The sequence below is a fragment of the Seriola dumerili genome, unplaced genomic scaffold (genome assembly GCF_002260705.1).
Source record: "Seriola dumerili isolate Sdu_G_001 unplaced genomic scaffold, Sdu_1.0 BDQW01000362.1, whole genome shotgun sequence".
Taxonomy (NCBI): Eukaryota; Metazoa; Chordata; class Actinopteri; order Carangiformes; family Carangidae; genus Seriola; species Seriola dumerili.
The window spans coordinates 284,845-304,004 of record NW_019174617.1 but is presented as its reverse complement, the minus strand read 5'-3'; the positions used below and the strand labels follow the sequence as shown (position 1 = coordinate 304,004).

Below are 19,160 nucleotides of genomic sequence, written 5' to 3'. Positions count from 1 at the left end.
ATGTGCCTGATGTGTGGGCCGCCTGCACGCTGTTTAAATGGTCGCAGCTGCTGAGAGACATGCCACACAAGCCTCACTCCTGCGCTCGGCGGGTGTTCATGGGAAATAATCGGCAAGTTTGAAGGAGGGAGATGGTGGTTCAGCACGCTGGACAGCGCTCGTGGAAGTTGGAGAGGACAGCGGCGCGCGGACACACGAGGATTTAATAAATTTGGGGGATAGAGATGAGCGACGGGTGACCATGGTTGATTTGAAGTGTTTATTGTCGACAACAGGCGCAGGTAACCCGAGAGCGGACTTTCTGGAGTGAGACATGGACTTTGCTGAAATTATTTTCGCTTTGTTCATCGTCGTGGTCGCGGTCGTCTCGCTGTTGTCAAACTTGTTGGTGCTGCTATGTTTCGTCCACAGCACCGAGATACGCCGACAGGTGCCCGGTGTGTTCACCATGAACTTGTCCTTCTGCAACATACTCATCACTGTTCTCAACATGCCGGCCACTCTGCTGGGGATTATCAGGAACCAGCAGCCTTTTGGGGATTGCATTTGCCACACGGTGAGCTTTCTGGAGACTTTTCTGACCGCCAACACCATGTTGAGCATGGCAGCTCTCAGCATAGACCGGTGGATAGCGGTAGTCTTCCCGCTCAGTTACTCCACTAAAATGCGCTACAAGGACGCGCTGATCATGGTGTGCTACTCCTGGCTCCACTCCTTCACCTTCTCCCTGACGGCGCTGCTCTTCTCTTGGGTCGACTACAGCGACGTTTACGCGTCCTGCACCTTGCGGCCGAGCGAGGAAGGCAGCGACAGGATTAAGTTTACAATCTTCACCGTCGTTTTCCACGCCACTAGTTTCATGCTCTCCCTGCTCATCTTGTGTTTCACCTACCTGAAGGTGCTGAAAGTCGCCAGGTTTCACTGCAAGAGGATTGACATAATCACCATGCAGACTCTTTTCCTGCTGGTCGACATTCACCCAAGGTAGTTCACATATAATGCATTCCTCATTTATAAGCATGTTTCTCTCACAGCCCTTTGAATTACTATGCATAGTCTTGTCACTGTTTGCAGCGTGAAACAAAGATGTTTAGCTGAGCAAAAGAGGAGAAAGCAAAGAGCCACCAAGAAGATCAGCATCTTCATCGGCTCATTCATCATCTGCTTCGCTCCTTATGTAATTACAAGGTAAGTGGAATTTATAGCAACCAATAAATCATTTCATTTACTGCAAAACTTCCACCACTACGACTCTTCAAAAATAAATAATAAACGTAAAGAAACCTTCTGAATAATTAAAACATGTTTAGTCTGAATATAATGAGTAAATAACCTCACATCTGCTTCCACACTCATTGTCTTGGTTGTGTTGTACTGCAGATACAGACTGCAGACAACATCAGATCAGATTGTACACAAATGAAGTGTACAATCACACCATAGTATGTCCTTACCTAGCACCTCACTGTTTATCTTAACCTAACAGTTATTATCATTTCTCTGACCCATGAGGCGGCTCAATCATCACCTATATTGTGCTGTGAACAGGTGTCCTGCCATGTATGTTCCGCTTAAATGCACATAAAATAGAGTGGTACAATAGATATAGTACAGACAATAAAAAGGCTCCGGGGGGGAAAAGAGGAAATGCCTCAAGGGGGCTCATAAAACAGTTGTCAGCCAGATGTGGTGCTGATGATCCACCAGTGTGACATTTGTGGTGTGTGCACATATGGGAGAGAAGAGGGAGCACATTAACAGCGCAAAAAAAAAAAAAAAAGAAGGTGTTTGAGTAACTGGAGCAACCTCCTGACCGGGTCTACCCACTGGAAGTCGCCTGAGTGACCGCTGAAAGCAAAACATCAGATTATTATAATTCCTGAACATGTGCGACCTGTTCTACTGGTGCAAGTAGGATTTTCTCCTCTGTCTGTGGTTCGGCTAATGCTTCCCTTACATTTTTACATTACCTTAAATGGCAGAGCATAAGGGACTGTATGTAAATTACTGGGGTGTGAGTGGGGGCTGAACCTTACAACCCTCCCCAGCCTTATAATAAAACGTTCTATGATCCTCCCCTTGACAAAGGAACACTGCAGTACCCTCTCTCCTAATGTGATAAATAGTGTTGAACCGGCACAACAACATGGAAGATTAAAAACAAATCTAAAACAAATCTAACAAAGAAATCAAGTGACATACAATACACATTGCTGTATACATATCCTCGCCTTCTATGTGTTATTCTTTAGCATATGGAAGATTTAAAATGCCATCTCGTTTCTTTGTTTTCTGTTATTAAAGCCAGAAAGCTAAATAACGTTCATTTCTTTTGTCATTTAATTATGACATAGTAAATCCATACATACAAGGAAAAATAATATAATAGAATTTACAATTTGTATTGTATCTTGCTTTATTTCTTGGTTTGATTTGTTTTTAGCTATAGGCATTTAAAATCTTCCATACAATTAGTTTTAATCATAAAAACTTAAGATGCAAAAGGAATTTAAAATGGTGGACCATTTAAAACTAAATATGTAAGTGGAGCAATATTCTTTTCACAATATCCACTAGTTTAATCCACTAAAAGTGATTCCTGTTTATCAAATATTCCAGCGACTCCCCTTTTGGACCAAGAGCTAGGCACAGGTGACAGATTTGTGCAGCTCAAGGAAAGGCTGAAAAAACATGAACATATGGGGCGAAAACATTTCAAAAGATTGTATCCTGCTCTTAAAAAAACAATCACACTACCCTCCCCTCAGCAAAAAGAAAAAATCTATAACCGTCCTCCTTTTTTGATCTTATCTTATAATTGTCATACAGCTCCTAATCTGTTAGGTTCAGTCCTAATCCATATGATTGAAAAAAGGTTTTAATGGCAACTTTGACTAAGATGTACTTTGTTTATTAATGTTTCTGCTTCCACCCCTTCAGGTTGGCTGAGCTTCTACCTTTTGTGGACATCAACCGCCACTGGGGAATCATCAGTAAGTGCCTGACATACAGCAAGGCTGCGTCTGACCCCTTCGCCTACTCCCTCCTACGTCAGCAGTACAAGAAAGTCCTGGTTACAGTTGTCAACAGGCTGCTCCGCCGCGACCTGTACCCCTCATCTGGCCATAACAGCTCTTTAGACACAGAAAACGACTACTGTCTCCAGAGGATCAGCTAATGGCAAATTCGCGGACGTGACAGATACACACTATACGGGCCAAAAATAAAGGTTGCCTTTTGGAAGAAGAAGATGGGCGGAGAAAAAGAATGAGGAGAGAGACAGAGAAGACAGGATATTGTTAGGAAGGGAAAAGTGAGTAGATAGAGGGGACAGATTGTGGGTGGGGGGGTGAAGAGAGAGCAAAAATAAGCAAGATAGTGGGTGGAGAAGAATGAAAAGACAGTGATGAGGGGGAGGATGAACAGACAAAGAAATGAAGGAGAAGACGAGATGGGCGAGGGGGAAGACAGATAGGGAGCGACAGGGATGATGTGGAGATGCTGGCCTCAGTCAGTATTGGTAAACGAGGGATCTGTGATTCATCAGCGACAGCAAAACACACAAAACCACACAGATGCACACACGGATCAAACAAATCGATTCTGTCGGATAAGTCGCGGACCAAACCGCTGGAGACGTCTTCACTTTGAGAGACATTTATAAAGTGGCCTTTTGTACTGTACCAACCACTTTGTAATGATTTCGGCAAATCCACATGCAGTGACCTTTCTTCCGCCACAAAACACAGGGACAGTAGCTGATGGTCAATAGGCAGCAGAGTGACGATGTTTTAAAAAAACTGAAAGACTACATTGTTCCTGCTTCTGGATAATGTACCTTCAGTGAATAGATGTACTCTTAGGTGTGGAGACTCTACTGCTGCACATTTTTGCCATGTTCTGTATTGACCGTGTTAGACTACTTTGCAGTGTCATGTCAGTCACTAAATATTGATGCACTTTGTCTAAATCTCTCAGAGCTACTATTGTTACAGGAGCCAAAGGCAAATAACATTTACACCACGATATTAAAGGGTAAGGCTGGTGATATTCTATATTTTTGTTATTGTCATCAAGTGCCATGAAAAGACTTTGCCTCTCAATACTTTCCAAATTTCCTGAGCCTGCCTGTAACTTCTAGCTCCAAGAGCATTTGTTCCCGGTAATTTATTTTAAAACTGGCCATGTATATATACTCTTTATTTTAAAAGTTTGACTTGAGTACTGATTTTAAGGACTCGTGACTAGACTTGGACTTGAGGACTGATGACTCGGACTTGGAATCGAGCATTGACTGCATTCACACGCTGTTGTGTCACACGCAGTAAATGAACTCCCTTTGAAATGGTGACAGCTGTGTCATTTGTGTTTCGTGTAGAGTTTTTTTTTTTTATTTGTATGTCAAGCTCTTCGACTGTCCCAGGGTGGAGCACTGGAGCCCATCTTGGAACTTGACTCAGACTCAACCGTTAGGACTCGGGCTCAGGTAATGGAGACCTGAGTCGGACTCTCTCTCGGACTATCTTTGGTGACTCGGACATGGACTGGGACTCAAACACCGGGGACTCAAGACCCGACTTGTACTTGAGGTTTAGTGACTCAACTAAAACACTGCAATCAGGAGTAAGTACTTAACTTTTTAGGAACTATTTTTAGTCTTGGATTAATACAAGCTTGGCGCACTATTGAGTAAATATAGCAGCATTACAGTGTATGTAGGTTTGATTGTAAAATTACAGTTGCAACACTGATGTGTTTTCAGTTTCAGGACAAATCACTAACAAAGACCACTGCATTTAATTTAGCAAAATAGAAAGATAAAACTATTATTTACTGGAATGACAGGTGTAGTGGTCCCTGGCCACTTAGTCTTTGGAGCATCTTGGTTTTGACACACATTTCATTTAATTAAATCCAACTCTCTTGTGAATACAAAAAGGGAAGTCAAGTCCAGGAGGCAGGGATCATGTGAATGAGGGCATATTTGAAGATTTAGGTCACAACATCAAATCAGGAGATTGTAATCTAAAAATAGCAAAATAAAAAATAACCTTAGTATAATATACATAAACTATATGACTTACATTAATATCAAGACATGCATAGTATAACATGTGATAACAACCTGAACAGTTTACTAGTTACAAATACGTGGTTAAGTGTCAGGTAAGATGAATGGATGAATGAGGGTCAGGAACAGAGGGAGGAACACAGATAATATTTGTTAGTAGCAGGATGAGCACATTGTTGGTTTTTCATGGGTTTGTCTGACAATATGAAAAACACAGACAGAAACACCAGACTTATCCTTTAAAATGTGCGTTTGTAACTGAATGTACTAGAGATAGCCCACTTTTAACTGAAATACATTTGTACAACTGTGCTTTGTATCGCCAGTTGACTGGAGAAAATGTTTCTATGGATATTTACATGATGTTATTATATATTTTGCACTGTACAGGAACAACTTTTTTGTCTAGATGAACAGGGAGCAACGTGATGTAGCATAGGAATGCTTTCAAAGTGCTTTAAAACACACTGTTTTGTGTTTGTGCCAGATTTGAATATGTGACTTTCTCAGCTGTTCTATAATTTAACCAGAATAGCTGCTTTATTATTAAAGAAACAATTTCTTTTGGATGTATTTTATGCACATGTTTTTCCTCCTGTGAGCCACTTGCTGTTCTTTGGCAGTGTGATTAGCTATTAGTGGAATATGTGCAATAAAAGCTGTCAATTATAAAACTATTAAAAATATGAATGTTTCCACAGTAATGTCAATGAATCTAGATAATGCCCTTGGATTTAATTTGTAAGCTTGTAAATTGAATTCAAGCAGTTGCAGTTAAAAGTCTTGGACACTAAATGGCAAATGGAAATATTGTCAGCAATATTCAATATCTCAAATTGATGGATACAGGGACTTGAAAGGAAACATCATTCATTATTCTCTCAGAAATAAAACTATTCTTTGGGTTCCTCTTTCACCACCAGCCACTCACCTGTTTCTGCATTGTTTTGCTTCCATCTGCCTCACGGCCCTAATTCTATTGTAAATGATATGTGACATAAAAATTGACCGTGGTGTCACATGAACAGTCTCTCTTGCAGCAGCATTATTGCCAAGTGTAATTAAGGAGACGGGTCAAAGATCATTTTTGCAGATTAGTGATTCTGATTTACTCTGACTCAGTAATGACTCTGGCTTAATATGATACATGGGAACAGACCAACGCTAATTATTTGCAGCATTAAGTGAAGGAATCTCAATTTTTGTGGCTAACTCCACCATCACCACCAGCAGCACCTCTGAATTCGAGCAGTAAAAGCAGCTCAAGGTTGTACTGCCAGGCCTTGGCTATATTAACATATCATTCTAATTAACCCCAATCATCAGGAACTGATAAAGGAGAAACTGGCAATTAAAACTGCTGAAATGGAAAATGTATGCATGGCAAAGGTGGTATTTCACAGCTGCTTTAGTTCAAAATGACAACAACTGAGCAAGTGTCAACCAACTCTTTAAACTGTTTTCTATAGTGAGTCATCCTCAGACACTAAAGTGTAGTCACTGTATAAATGTATAATTAAGCCCAAGGAGAATTTCAAAACAGTTTACCTAACAGGAATGTGACCCAGCCAGCAAGTGCTGCATCAAGGGTAAACATGTGAACCCCTCCAAGCATTTAAGGCCACGGTGTAACTCTGAGAAAATAAATGAAATATAAAATTCAAGGAATTACAAAAAGGAATGGTTTAAATGTCACTCCACACATTAAAAAACCCTGACCTATTGTATCACTGTCTTTCCCCTGACTGAAGAAATCTACAGCCACCATGCTAGCAGCTCACAGTGGTGCTTTAAGCTAAATGCTAATGGCAACATACTAACATGTTATCAGTGAGAAAGCTAACACGCAGATATGAGCAGATATAAGCAGATATAATTCTCTTATTATGTTAGTCATCTTAGTTTAGCGGACCAGCATGCTAATGTTTGCTAATTAGTTAATTAAAACTCTACATACTTTTATGACAGAAGTTAGCACAAAAGTGATATCCTAGTCATTATGAAAACTGAATTAGAGCCTGACCTTTTGTATCATCCAGAAAAAAAGCAGCTTGTTTATATATATTTTTGACTGCTTCAATCTATTCCTTGCTGCAGGTTTTTTTGGTCGTACAGACTGGTTATTTTAACCATATACATTACCAGCTTCTTTCCTCTACCCCCCCCTTTTTTTCTCTGCTAAAACAATACACTCAGCCAATCCAACCAGAAGGTTTCCTGTCCATTCGGTTTCTGAGCCTTGCAATAATCTGCGTAATAAATGACTATGTTAAGGATCTAATTTATATTCCTGTTTTAGCTGAAGGATACAGTAGTAGTTCTTCTTTAACTCCAGCGTGCACCACCTTAAACTCACTACTCATTACACCCAGAGGGCCCAGCTAACTCTCAAGATACTCTATCCAGTCATGAACCCAGGGGTCCTGCGACTGCCTGCTTGCATGATGAATAATCATGCCTCCCATTATGCTAATATAGATCAGTTCAGCATGAAGGAGATAAGAGCATATTATTAGAGGAATGAGTAAAACAGCACTTGTAATGTAGGTAGCCATAGCAAAATTTTCTGAGTGATAGTGTCCAAGATCCTATTTTTTTCTTGCGAACAAGCTACCGTCACATCCAATAAGGATGCAAATTTCCCCAGGTTACGTGGTAACCTCTTGAGACAATCAAAGGTTTTGAATTATCTGACTATCATGGAAGTTATGATGAAAATCATTGTTCCATTTAGGAGAATTTTAAGGCTTAAAGGTCATATTTGCTGTCAGTTGCTGTTAGCAACACAGCAAACATTAACATTATGTTGAATCTTCCAATAGGATGAGGTAAAATTATGAAACTAGACCTCAAAGAGAAAAAAACATAAACAATAAGGTAGAGATAAAGTAAAGTAAAAAATAAAATAAAGTGCTCTAAACTTTGAGCTTAGCTTTATCTGTCCAGAGTATATTGTTCTGTCAGTACCACGTCTTATTACAGCTACACAACCTGCACAATACTCTTTGATTTGGTCAACCTATAGACTGTATATAAGTTACCACGCAGGTATCGTTAAGGGCGGGGTGTCAGCTTATTTGCCAAACAGTGTCATGTGACTGAAGAAGGCGCACTCCCATTAATCCAGGTAAGAGCAGAACAAAGCCGAGGGTACACGTGCACCTCAAGCAGGCCTACTTTTGATCCAGAGTCAAAACCTTCATCCAACAAAAAGTCAACCAGTAAATTATGAAGTTAAAGAAAAGGAAAAATATCCCCGCGTGCATCCCTGTTGGCCGAAATTAAAATTAAACCGCCATATTTGCTAAATCTACGTTCACATTTCCACATGTCCTCACTTCGCCTCACAGTCATTTCCTCTGTAATTTGATAGTGGACCGTAATGTGTGTAATAAAGTGGCTTTAAGGGAAGTTCACAGGGAATTTCTGCAGACTTGCGAAATTGAAACACACAAACACAGACAGCCACCCACACACACACACACACAGAGACACACACACACAGACACACACACACACACACCCTCTCGCTGCGTGTGTGAGGTGCCACATCGAAACGGAATATAAGTGTCGGAAAATGAGCATCATGCTGCTGATTCTGCTGCAGTTTGTGCTTGTGTCGTGTGCTCCTCCGCGGTGTGACCCAGGATTTCGAGGTGAAGTTTTCTCTACTTTCTATGATTTCATACTTTATTCTTGTGCGTGCATCCGGACCTGCTGCACGAGTTGGACATTGCATCTCTTCATGTGCAGGGTCTGGACGTTTCCAGATCCAGAAGCAGGATTTCATGCTGTAAAACTTTTGTGCTTTTGTGCAACTTTCGTAAACGTAAAGCTTCAAAATGAGTATGAATATGATGACTTGATGGCTTGTAGCTTGTCAGATGGTAATAATATTATAGATGAAACCATGCTTTTCAACCTCTATGATTTAAATTTATGATCATGTAAAAATGATACTTTGTTGACAGACAGGCATTTGAAAAAGCTGCTGAAGCAAGAGCAGAGGTTGATCATCAGACTACTTTATAGGCCACAGTGAGGCATTTATAAAAACCACTCTGCCATCTAGTGTCTGCCACAGTGTCAGCTAATGACATACTGATGTGTCTTGCAGGACAGTGCAAACCAACAGTGGAAGAAAAACGTAAGTATCCTTGGGCTCGGGGGAAGAGCGGTGTCATACATGGGCTGTTTGTCATCAAGCTTGCCTCATGTTGTAGCAGCTGATCCCATCTCTGAACTGTTTAAATCGTAAATGGCGTCTCCTCTTTGACTTCTGAACCTAATAGCTCTCAGTTTTTCTTTGTGGCTGTGACATTAGAGAAAGGTCAGGCCCTAAAGTCAACCCACCCTCCCTGACAGGTCAGATGACCATACAGTTCCACCCCTGTGGCTTAAGTTTGAGTCAGTGTTTTTAACAACAAAAAGGATGAGATCATAAGTCACACTGGGTGTAGTCTTAATGGAATCTGGCCTGAAAGCCATAAAACCATCATGTGTATTTTTAGATGATCAATGGCACTATGAAATATTCAAATTCTAATTTCCAGAGATAATAGAAATATTTGGAACTAGATGATTGAAGACGGCGCAGTGAAGCTCCTAAGTGTGTGATAGATGGAGATACAGACGATAACTTGATCCCTCGAAATAAGACTGGTAAAGTTAAGATTAATATGAGCTCTTTGTGACTATTCCCTAATGTTTCCTGCACTTTTTGACACTTCTGATAAACATTTAATTAGAAAATGTTCTTAAACTATCTGAATTTTATTTGGTTTACCTCAGCCAAATGCACAGATGTCCTACTGTCCTACTGCGATGACATGCCCTACACTCAGACCATGTTCCCAAACATCATCGGCCACAAGAGCCGTGAAGAGGCCGAGGCGGGTGCCGAGTATCTCCTCATAAGTGTGGTTGAGTCCCTGCTCGGTGGAGAGTGCAACCCTGAGATCCGCATGCTGGGCTGCTCGGTGTTGGCCCCGCGCTGCGAGAAGGAAAAGGTGCTGAAGCCGTGCCGCAGCACCTGTGAGGCGGTGCATAAAAAATGCAGCCATGCTTTCGAGGGGATAGAGATGGCCTGGCCTTACTTCCTGGACTGTGACCGCTTTTTTGTCAGTGACGAAGAAGGATGTTATGACCCACTGGAAGGCCTCAAAGGTGAGAGCTAAGCACAGTATCACTGTTATTGTGAACTAATCTCAGTTTATGGTTTTGATTAAGTCTACCCTCCATAAATATTTAAACTTCTGGTTTTCAGCTCTGACAGCTCTTTGTTCTGATCTGAAAGAGAAACACAAGCGTAGTCCTTTGAGTTTCAATAGAGCTTTTTTCCTCAACACGTTGTCTGCAGGCGTCTGGTTTGTACAAATGCTCATGTGGCTCACCTCAAAATAAAATCCAACTGGAACGCCTTATTTGCCCACATACACCCTCACTCAAACTTGAACCTGTGGCTATTTTCATGTGTTTTCATTAAGAGCCTAGCTTTTTAAACATTGTGTGGCAGTATTTTTGTTGTAAATTCTTAAAGTGAAAAACAGGTTTCCAAAATAGACATATAAAAATATCCTGCTGCTGCTCCCAATAGAAATCATGTGTGAGCCATATGAGAGCATGAACGTGTGCATAGACAGAACGTATTGATTTAAGCCTTTAGTGATGTCACTTTGGCATTTGTGTACAGTAAAATGTGTACATGATCATGAAAGTGTTAACGTCAACCAAATAAGTGAGCCATACTGTCTTAACCTGTGGCACTATAACAAAGTGCCTCAGTTTTTTATTGTTGTGCTAATTTTTTTTTCCGCCAAATAGAATGAGGTTCAGATGTCTGGCAGCAGGTCGGACCTGTGTAATTATTCCCATATTCATATTAATTATAAGCTGATGGTCGTTGCTGTTTTGGTATTATGTGACCTCAGGCTCTTCATACTGTACAGTATGTGTTGTTTCATTTACTTATACTGGTAAAGCAACGTGGAACAGCTTTCCATGACAGCAGGTTTCAATATAACAACAAAAGGACAGGTCTGCGTCAGAGGTTAAGAGCTGAAAAACAAGAAGTTGATTCATTGCTTTGTCATAGGATGGGAAATTACATTATGATAATTGTTACAGTTATTTTTCAGGCCAAAATGATCATTACCTGGTTCCAGCTTCTGAAATGTGTGTCATGTTTACTTTACTTTGTCTTATATGATAGTAAATTGAATATCTTTGGGTTGTGAACGGTGTTGGACAAAACAGGCACTTCGAAGATGTCACCCTGAGCTTCTGCAGTTTTCTTAAGGTTATTTTTCACTATATTCTGACATTTTACAGTCCAAACAATTAATTAAGGAATCAAATGACAGACTCATTGATAATGATAATGTTTGGTTACAGCTCACTTGAGTTGTCAGCTAGAAATGTTCCTTGTAAAAATCTATTAGATGTTTGTTATTGCTTTTTCAGATTTTTGTCTGCTTTGGTTTTTAACATTCTAGGTATGTTTGAAATGCTTAAAGTGTTCTCACTTTAAAGCTGCCCTAATCAATGTTTTACACTGATAATACATCACGTGACGCAGCGTAATATGGAAGGAGTAGCTCACAGTGACAAAACAAGACAACTTTTTCTGTTCCCCTCAGCTCTACAGAGCATTTTAGCCTCTTTCAGCTCATTGTTTTGGTTTTGCTTCACCTTCACTGCGTCTGTTTCAGCTGGAGCAGTGAGTGGCGTCTGGCTAGAGAACACGGCTGCGCATTTAGCAGCGAAATTTAGCCCGATTCTCCCCCCGTGAGTTGGTGGGGACCAAAGCAGAGCTAAGAGGAGAGTGAAGTTTGGATTTACAGTGGCCATGGTCCAGGTGGCCAGAAATAAGACTTTAAATGAATGCTAATGTTTTTGGTATTTTGGTAAGTGTTTAACACATCTACCAAACCAACTTTATGAGGTAATAATATTGAAATGTTGTGTTTACAGCTTGTTCTCGGCTTCTTTCCTCAAAAGAAAAAATAAAATAACTGAATCCAGCTTTAAATAACCTTTTGAAATACTTCAACAAGGAGGCATGGTTGCTGCCTGACAGATACAGTCTATTAGGTCATGTGACTCTGGCAGTATTACAGCTTAATGCGTTCCGTCTGGTTTTGGAGCTATTATTACTGGTTTCTGCTGATGTCAAAATAAGTTTGAATATTAAAATAAGGGCAGATGTCAGCAGGTTGAACAGTTTAATGTGTCCTCTGAAATGAGCACATTCGGCTCATCAGGCATTTGGTTGTATACTTTCCACACATTCTGTCTCATTTCTGCCGTGCATACCAGGGTCTACAGACATCCTATTTATACCCTGGCAGCGCTACAAGAATGGACACAGCGTTTTCATCAGAGAGATCTCAAAATGTGGAGCTGAAAGCTGAAATTACGCCGCTGAAAACTGATGAGACGTGTTTTTCTTTACAGCAGACCAAGATTTAGAGCCCTTTGACAGCATGGAGATGCTTCCTCCCGAGGAGTCCGCCACCTCGATGCAGTTCACCTATCACTCCAATGCCCAGATGATAAGTACCTTGAAGAAAACTGAGGAACAATGCTCCGACATAGCCAGAACCTACAGCATCGGACGCAGCATGGAGGGCAGGGAGCTGCTCGTGATCGAGTTCTCAAACAACCCCGGCCAACATGAACTGCGTGAGTAAAGCTCATCACCCTCTGTGTAAATTGTCTACACCCTCTTTCCTTATCAAGGAAGTTAGACCAGTTACTGTGAATGTGACCCTCTGTAGTCGAGCCAGAGATGAAGTACATTGGCAACATGCACGGAAATGAAGTCATGGGCCGGCAGGTGCTGATCTACTTGGCTCAGTACCTGTGCTCAGAGTATCTGCTGGGGAACGAGCGCATCCAGACCCTCATCAACACCACCCGCATCCACATTCTGCCCTCCATGAACCCGGACGGATACGAGGTGGCTGTTTCTGGAATCCAGGACAACAACTACGGTGATGATGAGGAGGTCAGTTCCCCATGGATACACACATCTATTTAAGTCGGGCTTTGGGAAACCAGCCACAGACACACAACACGAGGTTCATTCAGTAGCTGTTTGTGTTTTGAGATTTGTGTTTCATCTGTGAATTCCTCAGGGTCATCACTACGATACTTGGAACATCGGTCGAAACAACGCTCAGAACATCGACCTGAACAGAAACTTCCCTGATTTGACTTCCATCGCTTACAACCGACGCAAACAAAAGGGCCACCGCACCGACCACATCCCAATCCCAGACTATTACTGGTTTGGTAAGGTACAGTGTGAATCCTTATTCATATTCGTGAATTACATTTTATGGCGTAATGGGTGATATTGTAAAGGGAAGCCTTTTTAAAGCTGAATAAACTTGATTTGTTTCATTTCTTGGTCCGAATAAGTCTTAATGCTGCAATCTAGGTTGCGCCAGAGACGTATGCTGTCATGAAATGGATCCGCTCCATCCCGTTTGTGCTCTCTGCTAACTTCCACGGCGGGGACCTGGTGGTGTCGTACCCCTACGATCTGTCAAAACACCCGCTGGAGCGCAACATGTTATCCCCGGCGCCGGACGATCAGGTGAACGGGTTCCTCGAAAAACATCACCTTTAGAACTAGGATTTATTGACTTCATGCTCATGGGGTTTATTGTCACAGACTGTTTGATTAACAAAATTGAAATATATGATAACTGATGAAAAAACAATCACAAATATCATTCTGATGGATACAGAAAAGCAGTCAAATATATTCACATACTTTGATTATACTTGAGGTGGGAGGTAAGTGTTCTGTCAATCAGCTGTTCTGATGTTTTTGTGAATTAATTTGTCGTCCTTGTGTGAATTTACTCGTTGACTCCTTGACCCAATATTTAGATATTATAAAACCCCATTATAATAATATATACTTTTAATTTGATCTTTATTTAACCAGGATAGGAAGCAACAACAATGAGTTACAGACTGACAACATGATACAGTTGTCTGGTATCAAGATCTAAAGCTGAAAATCTAACTATATATATAACTATATATTTTCATTAACAAAAATCTTTCATAAAACCCTAGTTCGCCGTCATGCTCTGGCAGTGTGAGCGTGTGACTTGAAATGATGTTAAAGTAATGAAAAGAAAGGAGAAAAATAATGCACCAGTTTTTATTTTGTAGGTTTTCAAGTTTCTGGCCAGAGCATATGCAAACACCCACGAAACAATGTCCAATGAAAACGCCCAGTGTGGACCGTCTCGCGCTCACAGTCAGAAGGGAATCATTAATGGAGCGCAGTGGTCCAGCTTTGCAGGCGGTGAGTGGAATATTACGTGCCGCCACTAGAGGTCGCTGTATGACAAAGTATGATCCAAAATCAGGGACGCAGTGAGGAGGAGCTTTCCTGGAGGGGAAAGGTCAGCTCAACTCCTCATGGCTTTCTGGGTAAAGCAGTTTAGTCTCATCTCTGCTCAGGTATGCAAGACTTCAACTATCTTCACACCAACTGCTTTGAGGTGACTGTGGAGCTGGGTTGTGATAAATTCCCCCCCGAAGAGGAGCTGTCTCTCGGCTGGCACCAGAACCACGAGGCTTTGCTCACATTTATGGAGGCAGTAAGAACAAATCCTGATTCTGTTCACGATTAGCTTGTTCTTGTTGACGTATTAGTAGCATCTGGATTCATGGGAGCAAAGTATTCATACTTACTGGAGTTGATATTAAATGGGAGGGATTTTTTCTAAGATGACGTCTGAATAGATGCATATGAAATGTTGTTTTTTTTAATGAATGACTTGTGTTGTTCCTCAGGCTCATCTTGGTATCAAAGGCATCGTGAAAGATAAGGAGGGAAATGGAATAAAAGGTGCACGGATATCAGTCCAAAGAATACGCCATGATATTACCACAGGTGATCATTTTTATCTGCCAACAAGCTGCACCATCTTTTTTTTTTATACAGATTAATGCTTGTTGTATTAGATAAGGTTTGACATTAGTTTTGCTTCTAAGTCCATTTTTTATTTTTCTTAGTGCGAGTTCTTGTGGCGTACTCCAGTCACTTAATATCATAAAGTCAATGAACTTGTTACAGACTAATTTTAAAAGAATCATTGCAGCAAAAGCTGAAATAAAATATATTGACTTTTAGCTCAGTACGCGTCAAACAAACCCGCTGCATCTTAATGCACATTTCTCATAAGCAGTTTTTGTTTGTCACATTGCTGCGGGAGTTACTGTAAAAACCACTTTCTGGCTCTCTGTTTCTGCCGACACCCAATTGGTAATTACAACTAGGAAACTTTCTGAAAGCTCCGACATAGCGTCACATAGGCGAAAGTCTGTCGTTCAAGTTAATTAAAGCCAAATTTAATGGGTATAGTGCTTTTAAACCCTCAGACGGCCAACTGTGCAGTTCTACAGCCGTCTTGAGTTTTCTGAAGACGTGAACACTCACACGTGTACACGGCCGGATCTCGAGTGAGGGGTTTTGAAAGCATCTACTCGTCCCCTGAGAGCGCGCCTTTAAAACACTGTGTTCCTCTGCCTCCCCGCCCCCAGGTGAAAGTGGAGAATACTGGCGCCTCCTCATCCCTGGCATCTACATCGTGTCCGCCTCGGCCCCGGGCTACACCAGAGCCATGAAGAAAGTCTACCTGCCCCCTGGCATGCACACAGCGGGCCGAGTGGACTTTGTGTTGCCGAAAGCTGCGCAAGAGCCCGACATGCAGGAGGAGGACTCCACCATCCCATCATTGGACTCCTATGACCGCTTCGATCCCTATAACCAGTTCGAGCGCTACACCCTGATGGCTGATTTGAGCCACAACCGCGAGGAGAGAGCAGAGAAGCCCTGGTGGTGGAGCTACTTCGTCCTGCCAGGTGGACCCGCCCCCACCTGGCTGCTAAAACACTATTAGAGCTTTAATAAGAGAAGGGAAAGCAGCCTCTCTTCATGCAGTATACACACAAGCCAGGCTATCATTTAAAGGATGCGCTGCTTTTTTATTGTGGTTACACAGCAGAAAAGTGTAAAGCTAGCTGGCTGGCCTTCATGTTAGCTTTTTACCAACGAGTGTGTTCGTGAAATCAAAAAGTAAACACCTTTTATGTCTGTAAGCTTTTGCCTCGACAATCGAACGGCTTCAGTATTCAACCATGATGAAATGCAAAGTTGTTAAAGACTTATATTTGTATTTTCTAACAATTTTACATCATAAATAAAGAGTTTTATATGGTCACAATATGATTCCATCCAGCTACATACAACCTCATTTTCCTTCTAAACCTCATATTGAAGTTTACTCAGATCATTTTCCTATTCAATCCTGGTTCTATCAATTCATTTTCAGTAGGTAATGAACCAAAGTGACCACTAGAGGGCAGGCTATATCAACTTCTGGTTTCTCCAAGTTACCACAAACCACTGACGGTGTAGCATCTGTAGTATTAGCAGAAATACTATGGTGCAGGTGTGTCATGCGTATGATGCTGAGTCAGGAGTTTTGTAAATGGAGTGAAATGCTAGTCATCCAAAGGTGCAGTCTGTGGAAATGACTTTTAGCTTTCAGTTGCTGCTGTAAAGCTTCATTTTATGGTTAACTATACGGTGACTTAACTCCAGTGATTCTAAACTGAAATGGTCATGCATTCTGTATTAAAGCCATTTATGCAAGTAATCCCTTTACGGTTTAGTCCATATGATTAATCCAGTACAATCTGTGAAATTTTAGTCAGTTTACAATTATAAAATCACCTCCCACACACCTGAGAGGGAAGGATGGGATGTGCTGCAAATGTAAACCTAATTTATCAGCTTTACAGAGGAGCTAATCTTTACCTTAAATACTCCTCGGTAGAAAGCCTCTCTCACATGTCGTGACTTGTAAAGGCTCGTATGATATTTCTATAGCTGTAAAATGATTTCTAGAAAATATCCACAGACAATGGAGGAAGAAATATTTAGCTGGATAAACATTGGGATATTTATGATTGCAGAGTAGGGGTTTTATTGGCCTCTGTTGAAAAAGTGAGAGGTGTGGACTCAGACCAAGTCATCAGCATGAATTAGCTGTGCAGTGGAGGAAGTACTACCAACAGCAAAGTAGGAATGAGGAAGAGGATGAAAAAGAAGGTGCGAGTGTATTGTACTGCAGCCAGGCTACAGGAACTGCTGGATAGAATAGAAAACATAACAAAGAAGAACGTGAAGGATAAATGGCTGAGGCAAATTTGCCACACTTAGCTAAAAAACAACAACCACCGCAACAGCATGAATTCACCTAAGTACCAAACGGATAAAAGTTTGCCACAATAAAAAGCAGTGCAAAATGGAGTAAAGCATGCAAGAGCATTGCCAGCCCTGGGGTGTAGTGAAGTCCTAAATCTTGTAAACAAAACAGCTCTTCAGGATTTTGATGTAAGGTCATGAAAGAAGCATGGGAAAAGCAAATTACCCCAGATAAAGGTCGAGGAACACTATTACAGAATTATAGAAGAAAGTCTGGTTAGTGAACTACTTGACCCATGACAAAGTCAGTGAAAAAAAAAAAAAAAAAACAAGCTTCTCAGGGGATTTACAAAACACAAACACATGATTTGGCACCAAACTCAGTCAGCAAAACAGCGGAGGAGAAACCTCCATTTACAGTAGGTCTGCAAAACCCTGTATTACTGTCCCAGTAACTCATAACCCTGTGGTGGAGAGCTTTCAGTAAACTGTCAGATTAAAAGGCCTTTTTCCATCACATGCAAGTCTGCTCCAAATACTGTCATGGCTGGAAGGACGATCTCCCTAATAGTATTCACTGTATAATAATAGAGGGACTAGAACAGCTACAGTAGCCTTACAAAAGGCTCCTTGCCAAGATGAATGGTAACCTTCACCTACTCAGGCGAATGCACAGGTAACCTTGAATTACCTCTAGAGATATTCAGATTGTTCAATTCAATACTTCAGATACTTCTCAGCTTCCCTCTTGATTGGCCTTGGGTACTCTCACTCACTTTGGGGCTACTTTACAATGTCTGTCTTTTTCTTGCTTCGTTTGGATGCATACAGTTTTGCAATGAAGCCGCACATACTTGTATCTTAGACTCATTCGTAGTTATCAATGCAGAAGTGTTAAATGTTAAGTCATTGATTGATTCATGAAGTTAAGTGCATAAGATTTAAAAGCTACTACCAGGGTCTTAAAAACACGCTTAGGAATCAAATGATTTTAAATGAATTATAACACTGAGAGCATAGATCTGACACTAAGAGAACCGTAACATCTTAGGGTTACGCTCTGAACGATGTCTGACAGTTAAAGTTAATATAATTGGGTGAATGAAATATTTTAGTTTAGGTATGAGTATTTGTCAGTTTTTTCTTTTTTTTTAGGAATGTTGAAACTTGACATTAACGTCACAATACTCCCTCCCATAGAGGGTACAGAGTGACGGGACTGAAGTCTAAACCAAACCAAACACAGTGTCAAATAGGCCTGTACCGCTCTCTGCATGAAGGAAAGACTAGTTTGACTTGTCACATGCTCTTTAGCAAGCATACGACAATCCCATGCAGGATTGACCCTGTTTGCTTTTCTGGGGCCAGTTCCTTGAGCCGCCCATGTCAGGTGGGGTGCTGGGTCACCAATTACTTGGTGAGGCTGAGAAAGTAGCAGAGAGCTGCCCTGAGCTGCCATGTTGTATTAGCATCATGCTGCTGGCAAGTAGGTAAGTAACGCCTCATTTCAGTTCAGTGAGCCTGCTCTGCGTTCTCAAAGGAGCTTTAATACACTTATGTCCCGCCTCCAGATCAGTTTGTAACTATGACTATTTATGAACACTCAGTTCACCATGTGAATATAGTGTCACCAGGTGCCAGTATCACAGCGGGGGGGGGGCTTTTATTTTATACATTTTTAATACTCTCATTAGTATTTGACTGACACTTAAGAAATGAGGCTGTCAGTCTTTAATATTTTCCATCTTTCCCAGAATTGGTAAACCAAGTTGACATTCAGCTTTTGAATCAGAGTGCAATATGTAGTGTTACTTGAATTAAGCAAGCAAGCAAACTTTACTTATGTAG

At 41.2% G+C, this 19,160-nt stretch overlaps 2 protein-coding genes across 2 annotated transcripts; both read left to right on the top strand.

Annotated features, from left to right (window-relative positions):
* Positions 1-313: 313 nt before the first annotated feature.
* On the top strand, positions 314-3,287 carry LOC111233039 (G-protein coupled receptor 26-like). Its single transcript, XM_022760773.1, has 3 exons — positions 314-984; positions 1,075-1,188; positions 2,941-3,287. The coding sequence occupies exons 1-3, from the start codon at positions 314-316 to the stop codon at positions 3,176-3,178; spliced, it is 1,023 nt and encodes a 340-aa protein (XP_022616494.1). The 3' UTR covers positions 3,179-3,287.
* A 5,318-nt stretch (positions 3,288-8,605) lies between these two features.
* LOC111233022 (carboxypeptidase Z-like) lies at positions 8,606-16,316 on the top strand. Its single transcript, XM_022760749.1, has 11 exons — positions 8,606-8,727; positions 9,189-9,218; positions 9,863-10,237; positions 12,527-12,754; positions 12,850-13,079; positions 13,210-13,371; positions 13,515-13,673; positions 14,264-14,399; positions 14,558-14,697; positions 14,894-14,993; positions 15,644-16,316. The coding sequence occupies exons 1-11, from the start codon at positions 8,649-8,651 to the stop codon at positions 16,000-16,002; spliced, it is 1,998 nt and encodes a 665-aa protein (XP_022616470.1). The 5' UTR covers positions 8,606-8,648; the 3' UTR covers positions 16,003-16,316.
* Positions 16,317-19,160: the final 2,844 nt, after the last annotated feature.

What these genes read in the sequence shown, in the direction of transcription:
- LOC111233022 (XM_022760749.1), top strand. Translation starts at nt 8,649, where the DNA reads ATGAGCATCATGCTGCTGATTCTGCTGCAGTTTGTGCTTGTGTCGTGT. An exon ending in CCCCGGCCAACATGAACTGC is followed by an intron (nt 12,755 to 12,849) that starts GTGAGTAAAGCT and finishes GACCCTCTGTAG; the next exon opens with TCGAGCCAGAGATGAAGTAC. An exon ending in ACGCCATGATATTACCACAG is followed by an intron (nt 14,994 to 15,643) that starts GTGATCATTTTT and finishes CCCCGCCCCCAG; the next exon opens with GTGAAAGTGGAGAATACTGG.
- LOC111233039 (XM_022760773.1), top strand. Translation starts at nt 314, where the DNA reads ATGGACTTTGCTGAAATTATTTTCGCTTTGTTCATCGTCGTGGTCGCG. An exon ending in CTGGTCGACATTCACCCAAG is followed by an intron (nt 985 to 1,074) that starts GTAGTTCACATA and finishes CACTGTTTGCAG; the next exon opens with CGTGAAACAAAGATGTTTAG. An exon ending in GCTCCTTATGTAATTACAAG is followed by an intron (nt 1,189 to 2,940) that starts GTAAGTGGAATT and finishes CCACCCCTTCAG; the next exon opens with GTTGGCTGAGCTTCTACCTT.